The sequence below is a fragment of the Schistocerca cancellata genome, chromosome 9, assembly GCF_023864275.1.
Source record: "Schistocerca cancellata isolate TAMUIC-IGC-003103 chromosome 9, iqSchCanc2.1, whole genome shotgun sequence".
Lineage (NCBI taxonomy): Eukaryota > Metazoa > Arthropoda > Insecta > Orthoptera > Acrididae > Schistocerca > Schistocerca cancellata.
In genome coordinates, this window is record NC_064634.1 from 135857121 (window position 1) to 135874668 (window position 17548).

Genomic DNA, 17548 nt, shown 5'->3' on the forward strand with positions numbered 1-17548 from the left:
AAGCAAGACTTGTGGTAAAAGGATATTCACAAAAACAAGGGGTAGATTACGAAGAAACTTTTTCACCTGTAGTCAAGTATGCATCATTGAGATATCTTTTAGCCTTGGCAGTAAAACGAAATTTAATAATTCATCATATGGATGTTAAAACGGCATATTTAAATGGGAAATTGGAGGAGGAGATATATGTCATTCCACCAAGGGAAGCCATAAAAACCAGGTCAGAAAGTAAAAAGATTTGGCGTTTGAGAAAAAGTATTTATGGACTTAAACAAAGTGGACGTTGCTGGACTCGATGTCTACATGAAACTCTAATAAATATGAATATGAAGCAATCCAAGGCAGATCCCAGCATTTACTATAAAGGGAGTAAAGGGAGAAAAGAAGAAATAATAATAATGGCGATATGGGTGGACGATTTCTTTATCCTGACTGAAAGTGAAGGCCAAATGAGAATTTTCAAGAAACAGCTGCAAACCAAGTTTAAGGTGCATGATTTGGGAGAAGTTAAACGTTATTTAGTTATGCAAATTACTAAGGATGAAGAAAGACAAGAATTGAGCATAAGTCAATCATCATAGACGGAAAAAATATTAAAGAAATTTGGCATGAGTGATTGCAAACCCATAAGTACTCCAATGGAAGTAGGAGTGAAGTTAAGTGTAAATGAGACTGATGTGGAATGTGACAAGAATGATCCTTATTTAGAAGCAGTAGGGAGTCTGTTATATTTGTCTCAAACATCACGACCTGACATTGCTTTTGCCACCAATGCAGTGAGCAGATATTGCAGAGACCCAAAGGAAAAGCACTGGAAAGCTGTAAAGAGGATATTCCGATACCTAAGAGGAACCTCAACTATGAGCTAAAATACCATAGAGATGGTAACGCAAAACTAGAGGGATATAGCGATGCGGACTGGGGGAGTGAATTGGGAGACAGATACTCCACCACTGGCTGCTGTTTTAAATTAATGGGGGGCCTCACATCATGGTCCTGTCAAAAGCAAAAAACGTTGCATTGAGCACTATAGAGGCCGAGTATATGGCACTATCCTACACCACACAGGAAGCATTATGGCTACGAACATTAATAAGTGAAATAGAACCCAATTTAATTGAGGAACCTACAACCATCTTCTGTGACAATAAAGGAGCCATAAACCTAGCTAAAAATGATGTTACTAGTGCTAGGACAAAGCATATTGATATACGGCACCATTTCATTCGGGACCACGTAGAACGACAGAACATTGCCGTGGACTATCTGCGTACAGAAGACATGTTAGCTGACCTTCTGACCAAACCCTTGGAAAGGGAGAAGTTTGAGAAGATTGTGGCACTATTTGGTTTATCTTGTGGAAGCAACACACAAAATATAAGTTCAAGAAGGGGTGTTGGAATTGTGTGAACAATATATTTCGTGTGTGACGGAGCAAAGTGCACTGTGTAAAATATACCTCTTTGGCATTGCCTAACACTCTTTGTGTGCGCTGATTATTGTGTTGTGCTCGCTGGAATCTTGTTTTGTTCTTGAATGTGCAAATATAGTTATTAGTAAGATGTCCCTTTTTGTCCTTAATACTTATTCAGCTGCGCAAATTCCAATACATAGCATATATCTAGCCCCCACAAATTACAAAGCAATAATTCAAATCATAAGCTCTCTAAAATCTTCCAGATCCACAGTGTATGATTGCCTCAGTATTAATATATTAAAACAGAGTAGGAAAGATGTCTGTGTACCTCTGTTTGCAGCAGTAAATATCATAATCGAATAAGGCACCTTCTCAGACAGACTAAAAATAGCCCAGGTAACAGCAAGCTTCAAAAATGGTGATAAACTCAAAATTCAAAACTACAGACCAATCTCAAGGCATCCTGTCTTTTCCAAAATACACTCCTGGAAATTGAAATAAGAACACCGTGAATTCATTGTCCCAGGAAGGGGAAACTTTATTGACACATTCCTGGGGTCAGATACATCACATGATCACACTGACAGAACCACAGGCACATAGACACAGGCAACAGAGCATGCACAATGTCGGCACTAGTACAGTGTATATCCACCTTTCGCAGCAATGCAGGCTGCTATTCTCCCATGGAGTCGACCGTAGAGATGCTGGATGTAGTCCTGTGGAACGGCTTGCCATGACATTTCCACCTGGCGCCTCAGTTGGACCAGCGTTCGTGCTGGACGTGCAGACCGCGTGAGACGACGCTTCATCCAGTCCCAAACATGCTCAATGGGGGACAGATCCGGAGATCTTGCTGGCCAGGGTAGTTGACTTACACCTTCTAGAGCACGTTGGGTGGCACGGGATACATGCGGACGTGCATTGTCCTGTTGGAACAGCAAGTTCCCTTGTCGGTCTAGGAATGGTAGAACGATGGGTTCGATGACGGTTTGGATGTACCGTGCACTATTCAGTGTCCCCTCGACGATCACCAGTGGTGTACGGCCAGTGTAGGAGATCGCTCCCCACACCATGATGCCGGGTGTTGGCCCTGTGTGCCTCAGTCGTATGCAGTCCTGATTGTGGCGCTCACCTGCACGGCGCCAAACACGGATACGACCATCATTGGAACCAAGGCAGAAGCGACTCTCATCGCTGAAGACGACACGTCTCCATTCGTCCCTCCATTCACGCCTGTCGCGACACCACTGGAGGCGGGATGCATGATGTTGGGGCGTGAACGGAAGACGGCCTAACGGTGTGCGGGACCGTAGCCCAGCTTCATGGAGACGGTTGCGAATGGTCCTCGCCGATACCCCAGGAGCAACAGTGTCCCTAATTTGCTGGGAAGTGGCGGTGCGGTCCCCTACGGCACTGCATAGGATCCTACGGTCTTGGCGTGCATCCGTGCGTCGCTGCGGTCCGGTCCCAGGTCGACGGGCACGTGCACCTTCCGCCGACCACTGCCGACAACATCCACGTACTGTGGAGACCTCACGCCCCACGTGTTGAGCAATTCGGCGGTACGTCCACCCGGCCTCCCGCATGCCCACTATAGGCCCTCGCTCAAAGTCCGTCAACTGCACATACGGTTCACGTCCACGCTGTCGCGGCATGCTACCAGTGTTAAAGACTGTGATGGAGCTCCGTATGCAACGGCAAACTGGCTGACACTGACGGCGGCGGTGCACAAATGCTGCGCAGCTAGCGCCATTCGACGGCCAACACCGCGGTTCCTGGTGTGTCCGCTGTGCCGTGCGTGTGATCATTGCTTGTACAGCCCTCTCGCAGTGTCCGGAGCAAGTATGGTGGGTCTGCCACACTGGTGTCAATGTGTTCTTTTTTCCATTTCCAGGAGTGTATTTGAAAAGTCATACATAACAGAATTATAAACTTTCTCCAGACTTACAACCTAATGTTTGAAAATCGAAAGGGATTCTTGAAATGAAAATCAACTCGCACAGCAGTTGCTCAGTTACTTGAAGAGATAATAACAAGCAACATGTTGCAGCTATATACCTCGACCTTGAGAAAACTTTTGACTGTGTGAATGCCACTATCCCTTTTGGATATACTATGGAAATCTTACATAAGTAACCGAAAACAGTTTGCACTGCTTTAAACTACTAGGGTTGTCTTCATCATAATGAAATTATTAATGAATTCTATACATAATGCATAGAAATTTAAGTATCACAATAAAACAATCTTAACTAAGATGAAAACTGTCAATATGCACAAAGGTTACTTAAATAAAATTACATTACAAAAAGCAATGGACAGATTTTAGAGCAGCTATGCTCAAGTCAAAATTGAAATAAATACATTCCAGCCTTGTCACGTATGCCTACCTAGGAATAACATCTGACTGACTGGCCCAGAGGATTATATACCCAGATTAGCAGCAGAATAATTACTGAAGAATTTCTTTTCTAGCGAACTGATGAAAATATCGGCTAGGATGACTGCCAGTGGGTTACATACTGCCAGGTCATCAGGCTGACGGTATAGTTTGCCACTGAAAACAGAATAACTGTATTTTACTATTATTCTTAGCAAACGAACTAGGTCAGTGATTTTCTCGTCAGAAATATCTTTTTTTAAAAAGTATGTAGGTTTTTAAATTGTGTCAATTGTAATTTGAACAAACAATGTAGTTATCTTGATCACACTGCAGATCTTTGATTTTACTGACTATATTTTGACTACTGACCACCGAAAATTATTTTGAAAAACAAAGGATTTTTTTTATTTTATCATGGAGAAACCTTGCTAACTAATGATATGCACTGTTTCTACTGTTCACAGACGCACATATCAATGGTGACTTTTGTGTACTTTAAACTGGGAACGCAATTTTGGGGTCTGTGGCTGAAAATTCCAACCATTGCTTTTCGGAATGCAATTTTACGTAAGTAACCTTTGCACATCATGACAACTGTCATCTTAATTAAGGTTTTTAATTGTCATTCTTAATTTTCTATGTATTATTTTATAGGATTCTTCAATAATTTCATTCTGATGAAGGCGCCCGTAGTAGGTGTCGAAACCTAGGTCAATTGTACCAGAGTTATTTGCAACCGGTTGGCTGTAAAGTTACTTTGTTTAACGGTCTATCATGTACTACGAAATAAAGACGGGATTTCACGACGATCCGCCGCGTACGGTAGTGGTCTAGTGCGACAGCCGTCTAGCGGTAGAATGGGTGAAACTACGGAAATTAGCAGACACATTATCCGCGCGCCAGAATAGAGAGTAGTTCTAAACCGCCGTCAATCCGCGCATGCGCAGTAGGCAGCCGTAACTCGCGCATTCGTAGAAGGGTGAATCACAGTGCTTTCTGCTTGTTTGGTTATTGTTAGGCGGCTAGTGGCTAAGTTCAGATTTTTATGTTGAGGATTTTTCGCGTTGGGGACATTCTGAATTTTTTTCAGTAAGCAGGTTTCTTAAATGCAGAAAAGATTTTTTTTTCTTTTTTTTTGCAGTACACTCCTTTATACCAGCTGATTGTGAAAGAATTTTTCTGTTGATAGCTTCGTATTCTAGAAATGAAATGGAGCAAAGAGGCATTAAGTGTCTTAAATCAGGCACACAGCGAGGAAAGGTGTGTGCATGACACACTGTATCATAATAACATAATAGGAAATCGTTTCTTTCTGACTAATATGCATGTAACGTCAAACGGTGATTTTCGATTTGTATCGTAGTGCCTTAGTTTACGAAAGTTCAGGTTTGATTTGATTGCATCTCTTGCTTGATTTCAGCATGCCAGAAAAGAGAAACTGGCAGTGACAGGGAGAAAGTCCTTGCAGTCTGGCCCAGTGCGATGGACGAGGACTGCAAAACTCTGAGTAACACACACACACACACGTACACCTTTAAGTATTGGTCTTTTAAATTGTTGCAAATCGCAGTGCATGTATCCACAGCAACTTTTGACTTTTGAAATGGTGGGCTGTGCTATTCTGTGGCTAAAAGCCAGACTCTTAAAATATTCCCAATTCACCAAGAAACGTAATGTTACAACCAGCCTGCAACATACCAGGGCGATCACCGCTATTTTATCAGTGATCTAGGATGGTATGATCACAAAACGTATAAACATATAATTCTTACTTTCGAGAAGATGGGATAGCCTCCCTCATGACCGTGTTACACACATAGAGACCAGCTTCTCAAAACAGGCCATGTCCATCTTAACGGAGTTCCGAAATTCTTGCAGATCTTCGGGCCTCAGTTCTTTGATTAACAGTGAATATATTCCCCTGTCTTCGTCCCTTCTATTCAGCCAGGGTCGAACCCAACAACGGCTGACTTTTCGTTTTCATCGCCGTTCTGCTCTAATCAGAATATTTACTATCAATGGCAGGGCAACAAAAAAAGTGGATCCTCCATGTGCAATATGCTGTATAAATGTAAATTTCTATATACATGCACGTGTGTAACCAAGAGTCGTAATATAAAACTGTCGAGTCTGTAATTCAGAACAGTACAGCGAGAAACAAAGGCTTCTGGTGAGTATGTTATGAACCAGCTGTAACGTCATGACGTTCTTTCGACCTTGACATGACATGTAGCGTGTTGTTGTGGTCTTCAGTCCTGAGACTGGTTTGATGCAGCTCTCCATGCTACTCTATCCTGTGCAAGCTTCATCATCTCCCAGTACCTACTGCAACCTACATCCTTCTGAATCTGCTTAGTGTATTCATCTCTTGGTCTCCCTCTACGATTTTTACCCTCCACACTGCTCTCCAATACTAAATTGGTGATCCCTTGATCCCTCAACAAATGTCCTACCAACCGATCCCTTCTTCTAGCCAAGTTGTGCCACAAAATTCTCTTCTCCTCAATACTATTCAATACTTCCTCATTAGTTATGTGATCTACACATCTAATCTTCAGCATTCTTCTATAGCACCACATTTCGAAAGCTTCTATTCTCTTCTTGTCCTATTTATCCTCCATGTTTCACTTCCATACATGGCTACACTCCATACAAATACTTTCAGAAATGACTTCCTGACACTTAAATCTATACTCGATGTTAACAAATTTCTCTTTTTCAGAAACGCTTTCCCTGCCATTGCCAGTCTACATTTTATATCCTCTCTACTTCGACCATCACCAGTTATTTTGCTCCCCAAATCGCAAAACTCTTTTACTACTTTAAGTGTCTCATTTCCTAATCTAATTCCCTCAGCATCACCCGTCGTAATTCGACTACATTCCATTATCCTCGTTTTGCTTTTGTTGATGTTCATCTTATACCCTCCTTTCAAGACACTGTCCATTCCATTGAACTGCTCTTCCAAGTCCTTTGCTGTCTCTGACAGAATTACAATGTCATCGGCAAACCTCGAAATTTTTATTTCTTCTCCATGGATTTTAATACCTACTCCGAATTTTTCTTTTGTTTCCTTTACTGCTTGCTCAATATACAGATTGGACAACATCAGGGAGAGGCTACAACGCTGTCTCACTCCCTTCCCAACCACTGCTTCCCTTTCATGGCTCTCGACTCTTATAACTGCCATCTGGTTTCTGTACAAATTGTAAACAGCCTTTCGCTTCCTGTATTACACCCCTGCCACCTTTAGAATTTGAAAGAGAGTATTCCAGTCAACATTGTCAAAAGCGTTCTCTAAGTCTACAAATGCTAGAAACGTAGGCTTGCCTTTCCTTAATCTTTCTTCTAAGATAAGTCGTAAGGTCAGTGTTGCTTCACGTGTTCCAACATTTCTACGGAATTCAAACTGATCTTCCCTGAGGTCGGCTTCTACCAGTTTTTCCATTCGTCTGTAAATAATTCATGTTAGTATTTTGCAGCCGTGACTTATTAAACTGATAGTTCGGTAATTTTCACATATGTAAACACCTGCTTTCTTTGGGATTGGAATTATTATATTCTTCTTGAAGTCTGAGGGTATTTCACCTGTCTTGTATATCTTGCTCACCAGATGGTAGAGTTTTGTCAGGACTGGCTCTCCCAAGGCCATCAGTAGTTCTAATGGAATGTTGTCTACTCCCGGGGCCTTTTTTAGACTCAGGCCTTTCAGTGCTCTGTCAAACTCTTCACGCAGTATCGTATCTCCCATTTCATCTTCATCTACATACTCTTCCATTTCCATAATATTGTCCTCAAGTACATCGCCCTCGTATAGACCCTCTATATACTCTTTCCACCTTTCTGCTTTCCCCTCTCTGCTTAGAACTGGGTTTCCATCTGAGCTCTTGATATTCATACAAGTGGCTCTCTTATCTCCAAAGGTCTCTTTAATTTTCCTGTAGGCTGTATCTATCTTACCCCTAGTGAGATAAGCCTCTACATCCTTACATTTGTCCTCTAGCCATCCCTGCTTAGCCATTTTGCACTTCCTGTCGATCTCATTTTTGAGACGTTTGTATTCGTTTTTGCCTGCTTCATTTACTGCATTTTTATATTTTCTCCTTTCATCAATTAAATTCAGTATTTCGTCCGTCACCCAAGGATTTCTACTAGCCCTCGTCTTTTTACCTATTTGATCCTCTGCTGCCTTCACTACTTCATCCCTCAAAGCTACCCATTCTTCTTCTAGTGTATTTGTTTCCCCCATTCCTGTCAATCGTTCTCTTATGCTCTCCCTGAAACTCTGTACAACCTCTGGTTCTTTCAGTTTATCCAGGTCCCATCTCCTGAAATTCCCACCTCTTTGCAGTTTCTTCAATTTTAATCTGCAGTTCATAACCAATAGATTGTCATCAGAATCCTCATCTGCCCCTGGATACGTCTTACAATTTAAAACCTAGTTCCTAAATCTCTGTCTTACCATTATATAATCTATCTGAAACCTGTCAGTATCTCCAGGCTTCTTCCATGTATACAACCTTCTTTCATGATTCTTGAACCAAGTGATAGCTATGATTAAGTTGTGCTCTGTGCAGAATTATACCAGGCTGCTTCCTGTTTCATTTCTTACCCCAATCCATATTCACCTACTACGTTTCCTTCTCTCCCTTTTCCTACTGCCGAATTCCAGTCACCAATGACTATAAAATTTTCGTCTCCCTTCACTATCTGAATAATTTCTTTTATTTCATCATACATTTCTTCAATTTCTTCGTCATCTGCAGAGCCAGTTGGCATATAAACTTGTTCTAATGTAGTAGGCGCGGGCTTCGTATCTATCTTGGCCACAATAATGCGTTCACTATGCTGTTTGTAGTAGCTTACCCGCATTCCTATTCCTACTCCTGCATTACCCCTATTTGATTTTGTATTTACAACCCTGTATTCACCTGACCAAAAGTCTTGTTCCTCCTGCCACCGAACTTCACTAATTCCCACTATATCTAACTTTAACCTATCCATTTCCCTTCTTAAATTTTCTAACCTACCTGCCCGATTAAGGGATCTGACATTCCACGCTCCGATCCGTAGAACACCAGTTTTCTTTCTCCCGATAATGACATCCTCTTGAGTACTCCCCGACCGGAGATCCGAATAGGGGACAATTTTACGTCCGGAATATTTTACCCAAGAGGACGCCATCATCATTTAACCATACAGTAAAGCTGCATGCCCTCGGGAAAAATTACGGCCGTAGTTTCCCCTTGCTTTCAGCCGTTCGCAGTACCAGCACAGCAAGACCGTTTTGGTTATTGTTACAAGGCCAGATCAGTCAATCATCCAGACTGTTGCCCTTGCAACTATTGAAAAGGCTGCTGCCCCTCTTCAGCAACCACACGTTTGTCTGGCCTCTCAACAGATACCCCTCCATTGTGGTTGCACCTACTATCTGTATGTAGCATGACTGCTCAGGAATTCCTCTGATCTTCGGTGTTCCAAAACGTGGCAGGACGTTCTGGGAAGCGTCAAACCACCGTTTTTCTACCCTCGGACTATCTTGTTCGCTGACGTTATATTCCACGGAGGGAGACGCCGTGACGTCACAGCTGTGAAGCTATGTGAAGCCGAGGGTAGCCATCTCAATCCGACCAAAACATTGCTGCTGTAAGCTTGTGTGCATAGGCTTGTCGCTCGCTTTTGGAAGGATTTTGCGCTATTGTGGTGACTTGTGTGGTGTTCGGATGTACGAATCGCTCCGATTGTGATGCGAAATCGAAAGTAATAACATTTCATGTGTAAGTTATCTCGTTAAGTGTGATTTTACAACTTTATTGTGAATGAACGTGTGCTACATCGGTACTTGTACCATAGCGTGTTTTTCTCCTGTATGATTTTAGATTTCCTAAAAATGAAAGTCGGTAACCTCTGTGGGAGAACGCCGTCAGGAGGAAGAATTGGCGTGCGTCTAAATGGAGCACTATATGTTCTTAGCATTTCTGAGAAGAGGACATAGACCGACCTTCCCTTTCAACAGTAAGGCTCCGAGAAAATGCTTTACTATAAGTTTTCCCTACACACCCAAAACATTTGCATAAGGTATGTTAATTCAAAGAATTAAATTCTTAGTTTTCAAGTTCACGTTTCAGTATAATACGTACGTATCGTCGATAATCGAAGTGTTGAGTAACTCACTTTGTCTTCATCATGTACTAAATTAAAAGCTAACACTACATTAACTGGCGTAAAGTATAGGCCTAAACATGACACTGTGTAGATTTGCCATTCTATGTACCGTATTTCAGTAAATATTGGTGGTAATGAACAGTGTTTCCCAGTAGTGTAACGTAACTGAAATGTCCCAGTACGTATTACAAACAAGATGTATTTATGGGGCTTTGGAGGGAGGGTATAGCTAACTTAGTTTTCAGTCTCTGTTATTTAGTTTGTGATACACGTTTATTACTGAATTAACAAAATTGTATCGTTTACATTGAAGGCTAGCTATTCGTAATATTACATTAAAACATATTTTTAATGAGAAGAAACGCGGAATTTCGCCTTTACGAGATTTTATTTTAAACAAAAACTTTGAAACAACTAATCTGATGACGTTACATGCGTATATGGTGCAATTAGCGACTGTAATACACGCAGCGCTATAGCACACTGGCAATGTTTTAGTGTCATGGCAGCGAGCCACGCCCCCATGCCTTCAAAACGTAGTACGGCTGGGATACGTAGCGCCATCTCCCCTTATTCTTACCTCCATGTTATATTCGATCGATCTAACATCTTTGATTTTGTCTGATGATTCAGTACTAACATCTCTGTAACTGGGTGTGTTTGGTCTCCGCCATTTGTCAAAGAAGTGTTTACTTTTGTTTTGTTGCAAAACCATAGCAACTGTTAAGTAAAACTGGCGGTGTAGATGTGTGAAGCGGTTAGTTGTTGGCTAGGTCTGTAGGTGTTGATTGACTGCGTAAGAAATTTTTTTTCGATTGTGACTATTAAAATGGATTTACGGCTGTTTACGATTTGGGTCGGTTTCTTCTCAGTTGGTAAGTTTAGTCTTTGTTTCTAGTTAATGCAACCTCTTATAAGTAATTAGCTATGACAGTCAACGAATAAAAATTTCGCGGGTTTAGGACACAATAAAATATTTTCATGCACCTGGAGATTTTTAGTTTTTATAGCTTTCGTGCCCATGTATGAGTTTTGTACTCTGAGCCGTACACCCGCACATGCAAATTTTTATGTATAAGAATTCCTAGGTTCATATTTTGCATAACTATTTGTATTAGTACACTTTTTGCGACGAAGAATTTTGGTAAATATTTGCAGACAACACTGTGATTACCAACATATCAAAATTTTTTTCGACTAGTCGCGCATGGTTATGAATTTCGAATATTGTTTGCTGTGTGATAACAGAATCAGCTGTAATTTACACTATTAGCAATTGATATCATGAGTGCTGAACCATTTTCAAATATTTTCCCTTCTCTAACTTGTACGACACTGGGTAAAATTAGATACTAGCATGTGAACAATCGTATCGGAAACGACATGGATATCAAGGTGATGGAAAGGTTATCTAATGTTGGATACCAGATTAAACTTCAAGCAACACATTTTCCAACTTTGAAACCTATGGTAATATCAACGTACAGATAATTTTAAAGCTGGGGCAGTCACAGTTAAGGTACTTACACATCAGTGTTTCAATAGAGGTATTAAAACTAATTATAATAAAAGCTGAATGAAAAGTCCAGTAGTCTGCTTGAGTCGATTAGAGACTCACACTTCCATAAATGCTATGTCACATGGTACAGGGAGCCACAGAGTGACAGTTGGCATAGCCAAGCAAAGTTCTAAGACCACTTCATTCGATAAAATCTGTGTCAATAATGAATGTCTAGTCTGCAAGCTTCTGGACACTAATCACTGCACACACTACAACAGCACACAGGACACCTCGTGCTTTCATCGTCTGCTGCCATGATTATTATTGTTATGTTCGTGACAATCACTCATATGCATGTCGGCTTTTGGACTCAATATTTTTTGTGGATAACGTTTACAAAGGGCGTTGTTTGATGCGTGACATAGGCCTACAGAGCTTATGTTAATTGGTAAAGTGATGACAGTTCATGATTTCAGCAGACTGGACATTCATCAGTTTTGTATCAGACTGACATAGGTAAAAGGAGTAACATATTACTTAACAGAGAGGTAGTTAGTCACAGAACTTTTATTGCAGATGATATAATTGCAAACTAATGAAAATTTTTGAAGGAAATAACAACTTCATACAGACCATGTTCAATCAGAATCAGACAAAACTCGTCATAAATACCTTCACGAGGAAGTGTTAAGAAGTAGTAAAAATTCAGAATAGAAAACAGTTAAAAAACAATAAATTTGAAGGGAAGATAGGGGTTGAGTGGACATCATATTTCAGCATATGTGTTAGGAAGCACAAAAGTTGATAGCACAAACAAATTGTCCAAAAGTCCAAGATACCAATATAAACATTCTGATAATTCACAAGAGGAACTGAAACATTCTTAATTATGCTTACCGGAAGTAATGCAAGATGAGGCATAGAGAACTATTTGAGGCCTGGAGATGGTGCTATGTCAAAGAAATAGCTGTAGCTGAGGAGTTGTGACACATTAAGGAAAATGCAGAATTATTTGTAGAATGTTTATAACAAAAAAACTTCTCGAAAACTGAAACAATGTTGAAAGGGTTTACTTCATAAGAAAGGAGACAGATAATATGTAAATAATAATAAAAATCCCTATTGGTCTTTTCTCCACACTGCATCAGATACTCACAAAAAACATCAAAAAGTGCATGAAGGGGGCCATTTGGTTGTGGGCAGTGAGTCATTTGCAGGCCCTGGCTTGAGTGTTAAATTCAAATGGTGGCAGGTGAGCATCCACCTTAAGCAATTTAGGAAAATCACCTAAACATTAAATCTGTCTGACTGGATGGGGATTTTTGAGCCAGTGTTATCCCTGGGACATTGTGCTAACTATTTTACATGGAAGGCATTACAGTTATCAGTGTTGTAGCCATCACTCTGTTAGTGTGCAAATCTGTAAATTTGGGTCTCCTAGCCTACACACATTTGTGTACATGTGGGGAAGTTTCTGTGAGTGTTATAACATTTTTGAATAATTGTGGGGAAGTTCGTGGCCATATTTGAGCAGCTCCTTTCTACATTGTAAACATATCTTTAAAGGAGGATTTTGCCCCAAAATGCTATTCTATAAGGTTACAAGGGACTGGAAGTACAAATATGTGACATTCTGTAGAAATGGCTCTACCTACCACCAGAATGAACTCAATTGAAGTCTTGACAAAGATTAAGTATCCTCCAGGACATTCAATTTAATTAATGTTAATTGTTTTGTTTAAACAGTTTCTGCTCAGCGGACACCTACAATATCATACATATCACAAGAACAAATCAAAGACATTGGTGGCACTGTGGAACTTGAATGCTCAGTGCAGTATGCGCAGGACTATCCTGTGCTATGGATGAAAGTGGATCGTAATAGGCAAGTTGATCCCTTACCTATATCAACTGGAAGTTCGTTGATTATTCGTGACAGCCGATTTGCTTTGAGGTATGATACAGCCAGTTCAACATACACCTTGCAGGTAAGTACACAGAGAATGTGTATCACATACACTATGGAGATTATTACTATTATTTTTGTTAAAAATATTGGCTTCAGATACTAATGTACTGCATAGTATGGATAACTGCTGGTGTTCTTGGCTTCACAATTATTGTATCCTTCAGATAAACTTTAAAAACAAGTACACCAGATACAGAAATGACAATAAAATGTCAAATGTAAGGAAAATGTATTGTGACTGTGACCTGCTTAAGGTTTGAGTTGCTTTATCCTTTCTGTAAATTCAGCCAGTACTGATGATGTTAAGGAATGATAGGTTTAAGGAGATAAAATATACACTTTTTAAAACCTGACTGCTGTCCACATTTGTGTTCCATAAAGAAGAAATTCATGGTGTATATGTGTGTGTGTGTGTGTGTGTGTGTGTGCGTGTGTAAGCAATATGTATACCTATGTAATGTGTGCTACTAAACGGTTAACTCGATTCATAGTGCACAGTCCGGTTACAGGTTTCCTATCAGCTTCCAGGAGCAACAAAAAATTGATTTTAAATATTTCATATAAAAAATTAAGGTGCTGTTGTAAACTACTTATTAAGAGGTACAAGTGTTACACTTATGGGCTTTGTACGTAACTTGAGGCTGTGTAACTCAGTGCGCCAGTTACCTAGGCTATATTCATCCAGTATTTGAGAATGAGAGCACTTAGCAATTTTAAATAAATTTTATACATAATTTCAAACCTTTACAAAACTTTTTTTCTGGCATTGCCCTTCCCAGAAGACTTGAAAGGAAGAAGAGTTTATCACTTGCTACATTTACACTGTTCATGCAGTAAAACATAAGCATCTTGGATGATGATTTAATTTATTACTAAATTTACTTGCAACACATTTTTCAGACATTATCCATGCATACCAGTTATTGTGCATGCAAAATCATATCATTGTACGATATGCAGGAGGTGTGACACCATAAGCATTGAGATAAGGAAGAAAATCCGCTTTTGCTTGAAACGGAGCACAAGTTGCCCAAACTATACTCGTTGGTGTTTTGACAGTGAGAGCACTTAGTGACTTCCAGCAAACTTAAACATGGTTTCAAACCATTTCTAAACTTTTTCTCAGTTACATGCTCAGTGTCAAATATTCAATACATTGACTTATTTGTAAAATTTTTAGCTGTTTAAAACAAATTTTCTTTTCACTAGTTTTTCTTAGTGCGTGCCACAAATTGGCACAGTTACAGGAAATAAAAATGAGCAGTTTGTAATTGTGCATGATTTTCAGATAAAGGACATTCAAGAGACTGATGCTGGTTTTTACCAGTGCCAAGTGATCATTGGTTTGAACAACAAAATAACAGCAGAAGTAGATCTTCAAGTCCGCCGTCCACCTGTAATTTCAGACAACTCTACTCGCTCATTAGTTGTAAGTGAGGGACAGGCTGTAAGACTTGAATGTTATGCTGGAGGCTATCCTGCACCCCGTGTTTCTTGGCGTCGTGAGAATAATGCTATCCTTCCTACTGGAGGCTCTATATATAGGTAAGAGAAATTGAAATTTCTGGTATTATTGTTATGTTCTACATATTTTTTGCCAATACTCATATGTCAATCACGTATTTCAAGAACACATGGGGAAACGTACAGTAGTGAGTACAGAAACTAGATATGATGAGATGTAGATCAAATGTGACGAAACCTGATTTTAAAAGTATCATTGTACAGTATGTGCAGTGACACGTATGTACTATAGTTTGGTTGGCACCAACTGTCGTCCTTATATTACACATGCAGGATGTCAGTAAACTTTTTTATTGCCTCACTTACTGGATAAAAGTAAAACTGTGTCTCACAAAGTTATTTCTTCTTGTAATTTCATGACTCAGAGGTAATAACTGATACATTATAGGCTTGGCCAGAAAGTAATTGAAGATTGCATCGAAGTGTGGAAAAAACTGTTGGCTGCTGACGAAGGGACAGAACTGTGGTGGAACTGCTTCCTTTGAAAGGTGCTAGAAGCAATGAGAGTTTGTGTGGAAGGATGCATAAACTATTTGAGTGATGGACTGACAATACAGTAACACACAATAAAATTTCTGTTCTGTTTGGTGTTTGTGTTTTGATGCAATACTTTTGGGTCTCAACTTTTTGGTCATGGTCCCAGTTACATTATTGCATCATAATCACACTCAAGTCCATATCCAAAGGCAGAGTCATCAGTGAAATTCAACACTCAGCATTGAAATCACATTTATTATGAACATCAGAGCAGACCTGACCAGGACAGAGAGTGCAGCTATTTATAGAAACATCAAATATTCCAGAGTATACAAGCATAAGATATTTCAAGAACCTTCTAGAAAAGATAAATACTAAGTAACAAATAATTGCTGGTGGTCAGGTTTGAAATGGTGAAACACAGCACGCTGCCAGCAACACCGACAACTACGCCACACTGCACACTACATACCTTGTGGCATTGCTGCTCTCCTGTAGAAACAGCAGTCTGCCTTTTCAGAAGTTCTCATTGGAATTTATTGTAGCACCCTGGATCTAGATCTCCTCAGTGGTCCTCTGTATGGTGACACTGTCATGTGAATGCATTCTGGTCGTGTCGTTACATTCTTTTCACTATGATGATACCTCCCATCATTGACGTGCGCCTCTGGCTGTAGTAGATCTTCATCCAGAAGACATGAGCAGTGACTCTGCTCATTTGTCTTCCTGATGAACAGTCATATTCCTTGACTTCATATGTATGTGTCCAACAAGCAAAGAATGATATGATATGGCCCGAGTTGCACTTTAGAAATTTTTCTGACAGTCCTACTTTCTGCACAGGTGTAAAAATCTGAACCAAGTCTCCTGGGCTATATATCACTGTGGTATTTTAGCATTCTTTCTTTCTTATGGGTGCCCAGGATCCATATGCACTCATCTTCACATAGGACCAATCCTCTGGTGTGTAGTTTCTTGTTCTGGCAAGAGGACCATTTTTGTGCAACGTCCGGCTTGTTGCCTAAAATTTTAAGGTGACAGTTTCAAAGTATTGTCAGGGTGGCTTTTTAAGTGAGCAGCCAGCCACATATTCCTGTGAATCTATTTATTTTTCCTCTTGTCGTACTTGTGTTTTAGTTGACAGTTTTAGAACATCTGACCATTCTTAACGTTGCCATGTGTGTTGTCATGTGTGTTGGTTTTTCAAACCAACAGCTCAATTCATGGAATCAATACTAGAAATAAGAATAATCTTCACAAGGATTTAAAGTCACATAGTCTTGTACAAAAAAGGTGTGCATTATTCAGGAACACACATTTTCAATAACTTGCCAGCAGCCATAAAAAGCTTAACAACCAATGAAGTTTAAGAGAAGCCTAAAGGATTTATTGGTGGCTAACTCCTTCTACTCCATTGATGAATTTCTTAGTAAAACCAACTGATTTGTATATAAGTACAACATAACTTCTGCACAATTTCAGTGCAGTAATGTGTTCACTGGAAATTTGTGTGTGTGTGTGTGTGTGTGTGTGTGTGTGTGTGTGTGTGTGTAAGTATAATCTAACTTCTGCACCATTTCAGTGCAGTAATGTGTTCATTGTAAATAAGTATTACAGTAGTTGTATTACATGTTTATTACCTTATAAATAAAAAACTTTTTTATTTTGAATTCAGTGCATTAGTATTTGTAAAATGACTCTTAGTGTTCACTAAAAAATGACGATCATTCCATTTGGGACCTGTGGAATGGTACATTAGCTTATTTGTTTTAGTTGTAAATATTTGTCATGTATTGTTGTTTTTCTGACATGTTCCACATCCTGGAGGACCTCCTCACTACGGATCAATTGGAATGAAAGTAAATCTAATCTAATCTAATCTTAGCTAGTGTGATTGTGGAGGTGATCATAGGTGAGATTGGCAAAGAGTGTGTGATTGCTTTTTATTCTTCTTATCACATTTTCTAAGTTTTAGGCACATTAGTTTCTACTAATGTTCGCAAGTCCAATTGAAATGGGAGTAGTGTACCCATCATTGTTTCTGCCTCACGACCTTGGGGCAAAAAGAACAGTATGAAGCTTATGTAGTGCCTTCATTCACTGTGTTAT

At 39.9% G+C, this 17548-nt stretch overlaps 1 protein-coding gene across 1 annotated transcript in view; it reads left to right on the plus strand.

The window, feature by feature from the left end:
* The first annotated feature begins 10604 nt into the window (after nucleotides 1-10604).
* The window catches only part of LOC126100189 (lachesin), a 28730-nt gene continuing 21786 nt past the window's right edge, over nucleotides 10605-17548 (plus strand). The window contains exons 1-3 of the mRNA XM_049910748.1: nucleotides 10605-10843; nucleotides 13216-13457; nucleotides 14727-14983. Of these exons, the coding sequence (XP_049766705.1) occupies nucleotides 10798-10843; nucleotides 13216-13457; nucleotides 14727-14983 (545 nt within the window). The 5' untranslated portion in view covers nucleotides 10605-10797. The remainder of the gene's footprint in view (nucleotides 10844-13215; nucleotides 13458-14726; nucleotides 14984-17548) is intronic.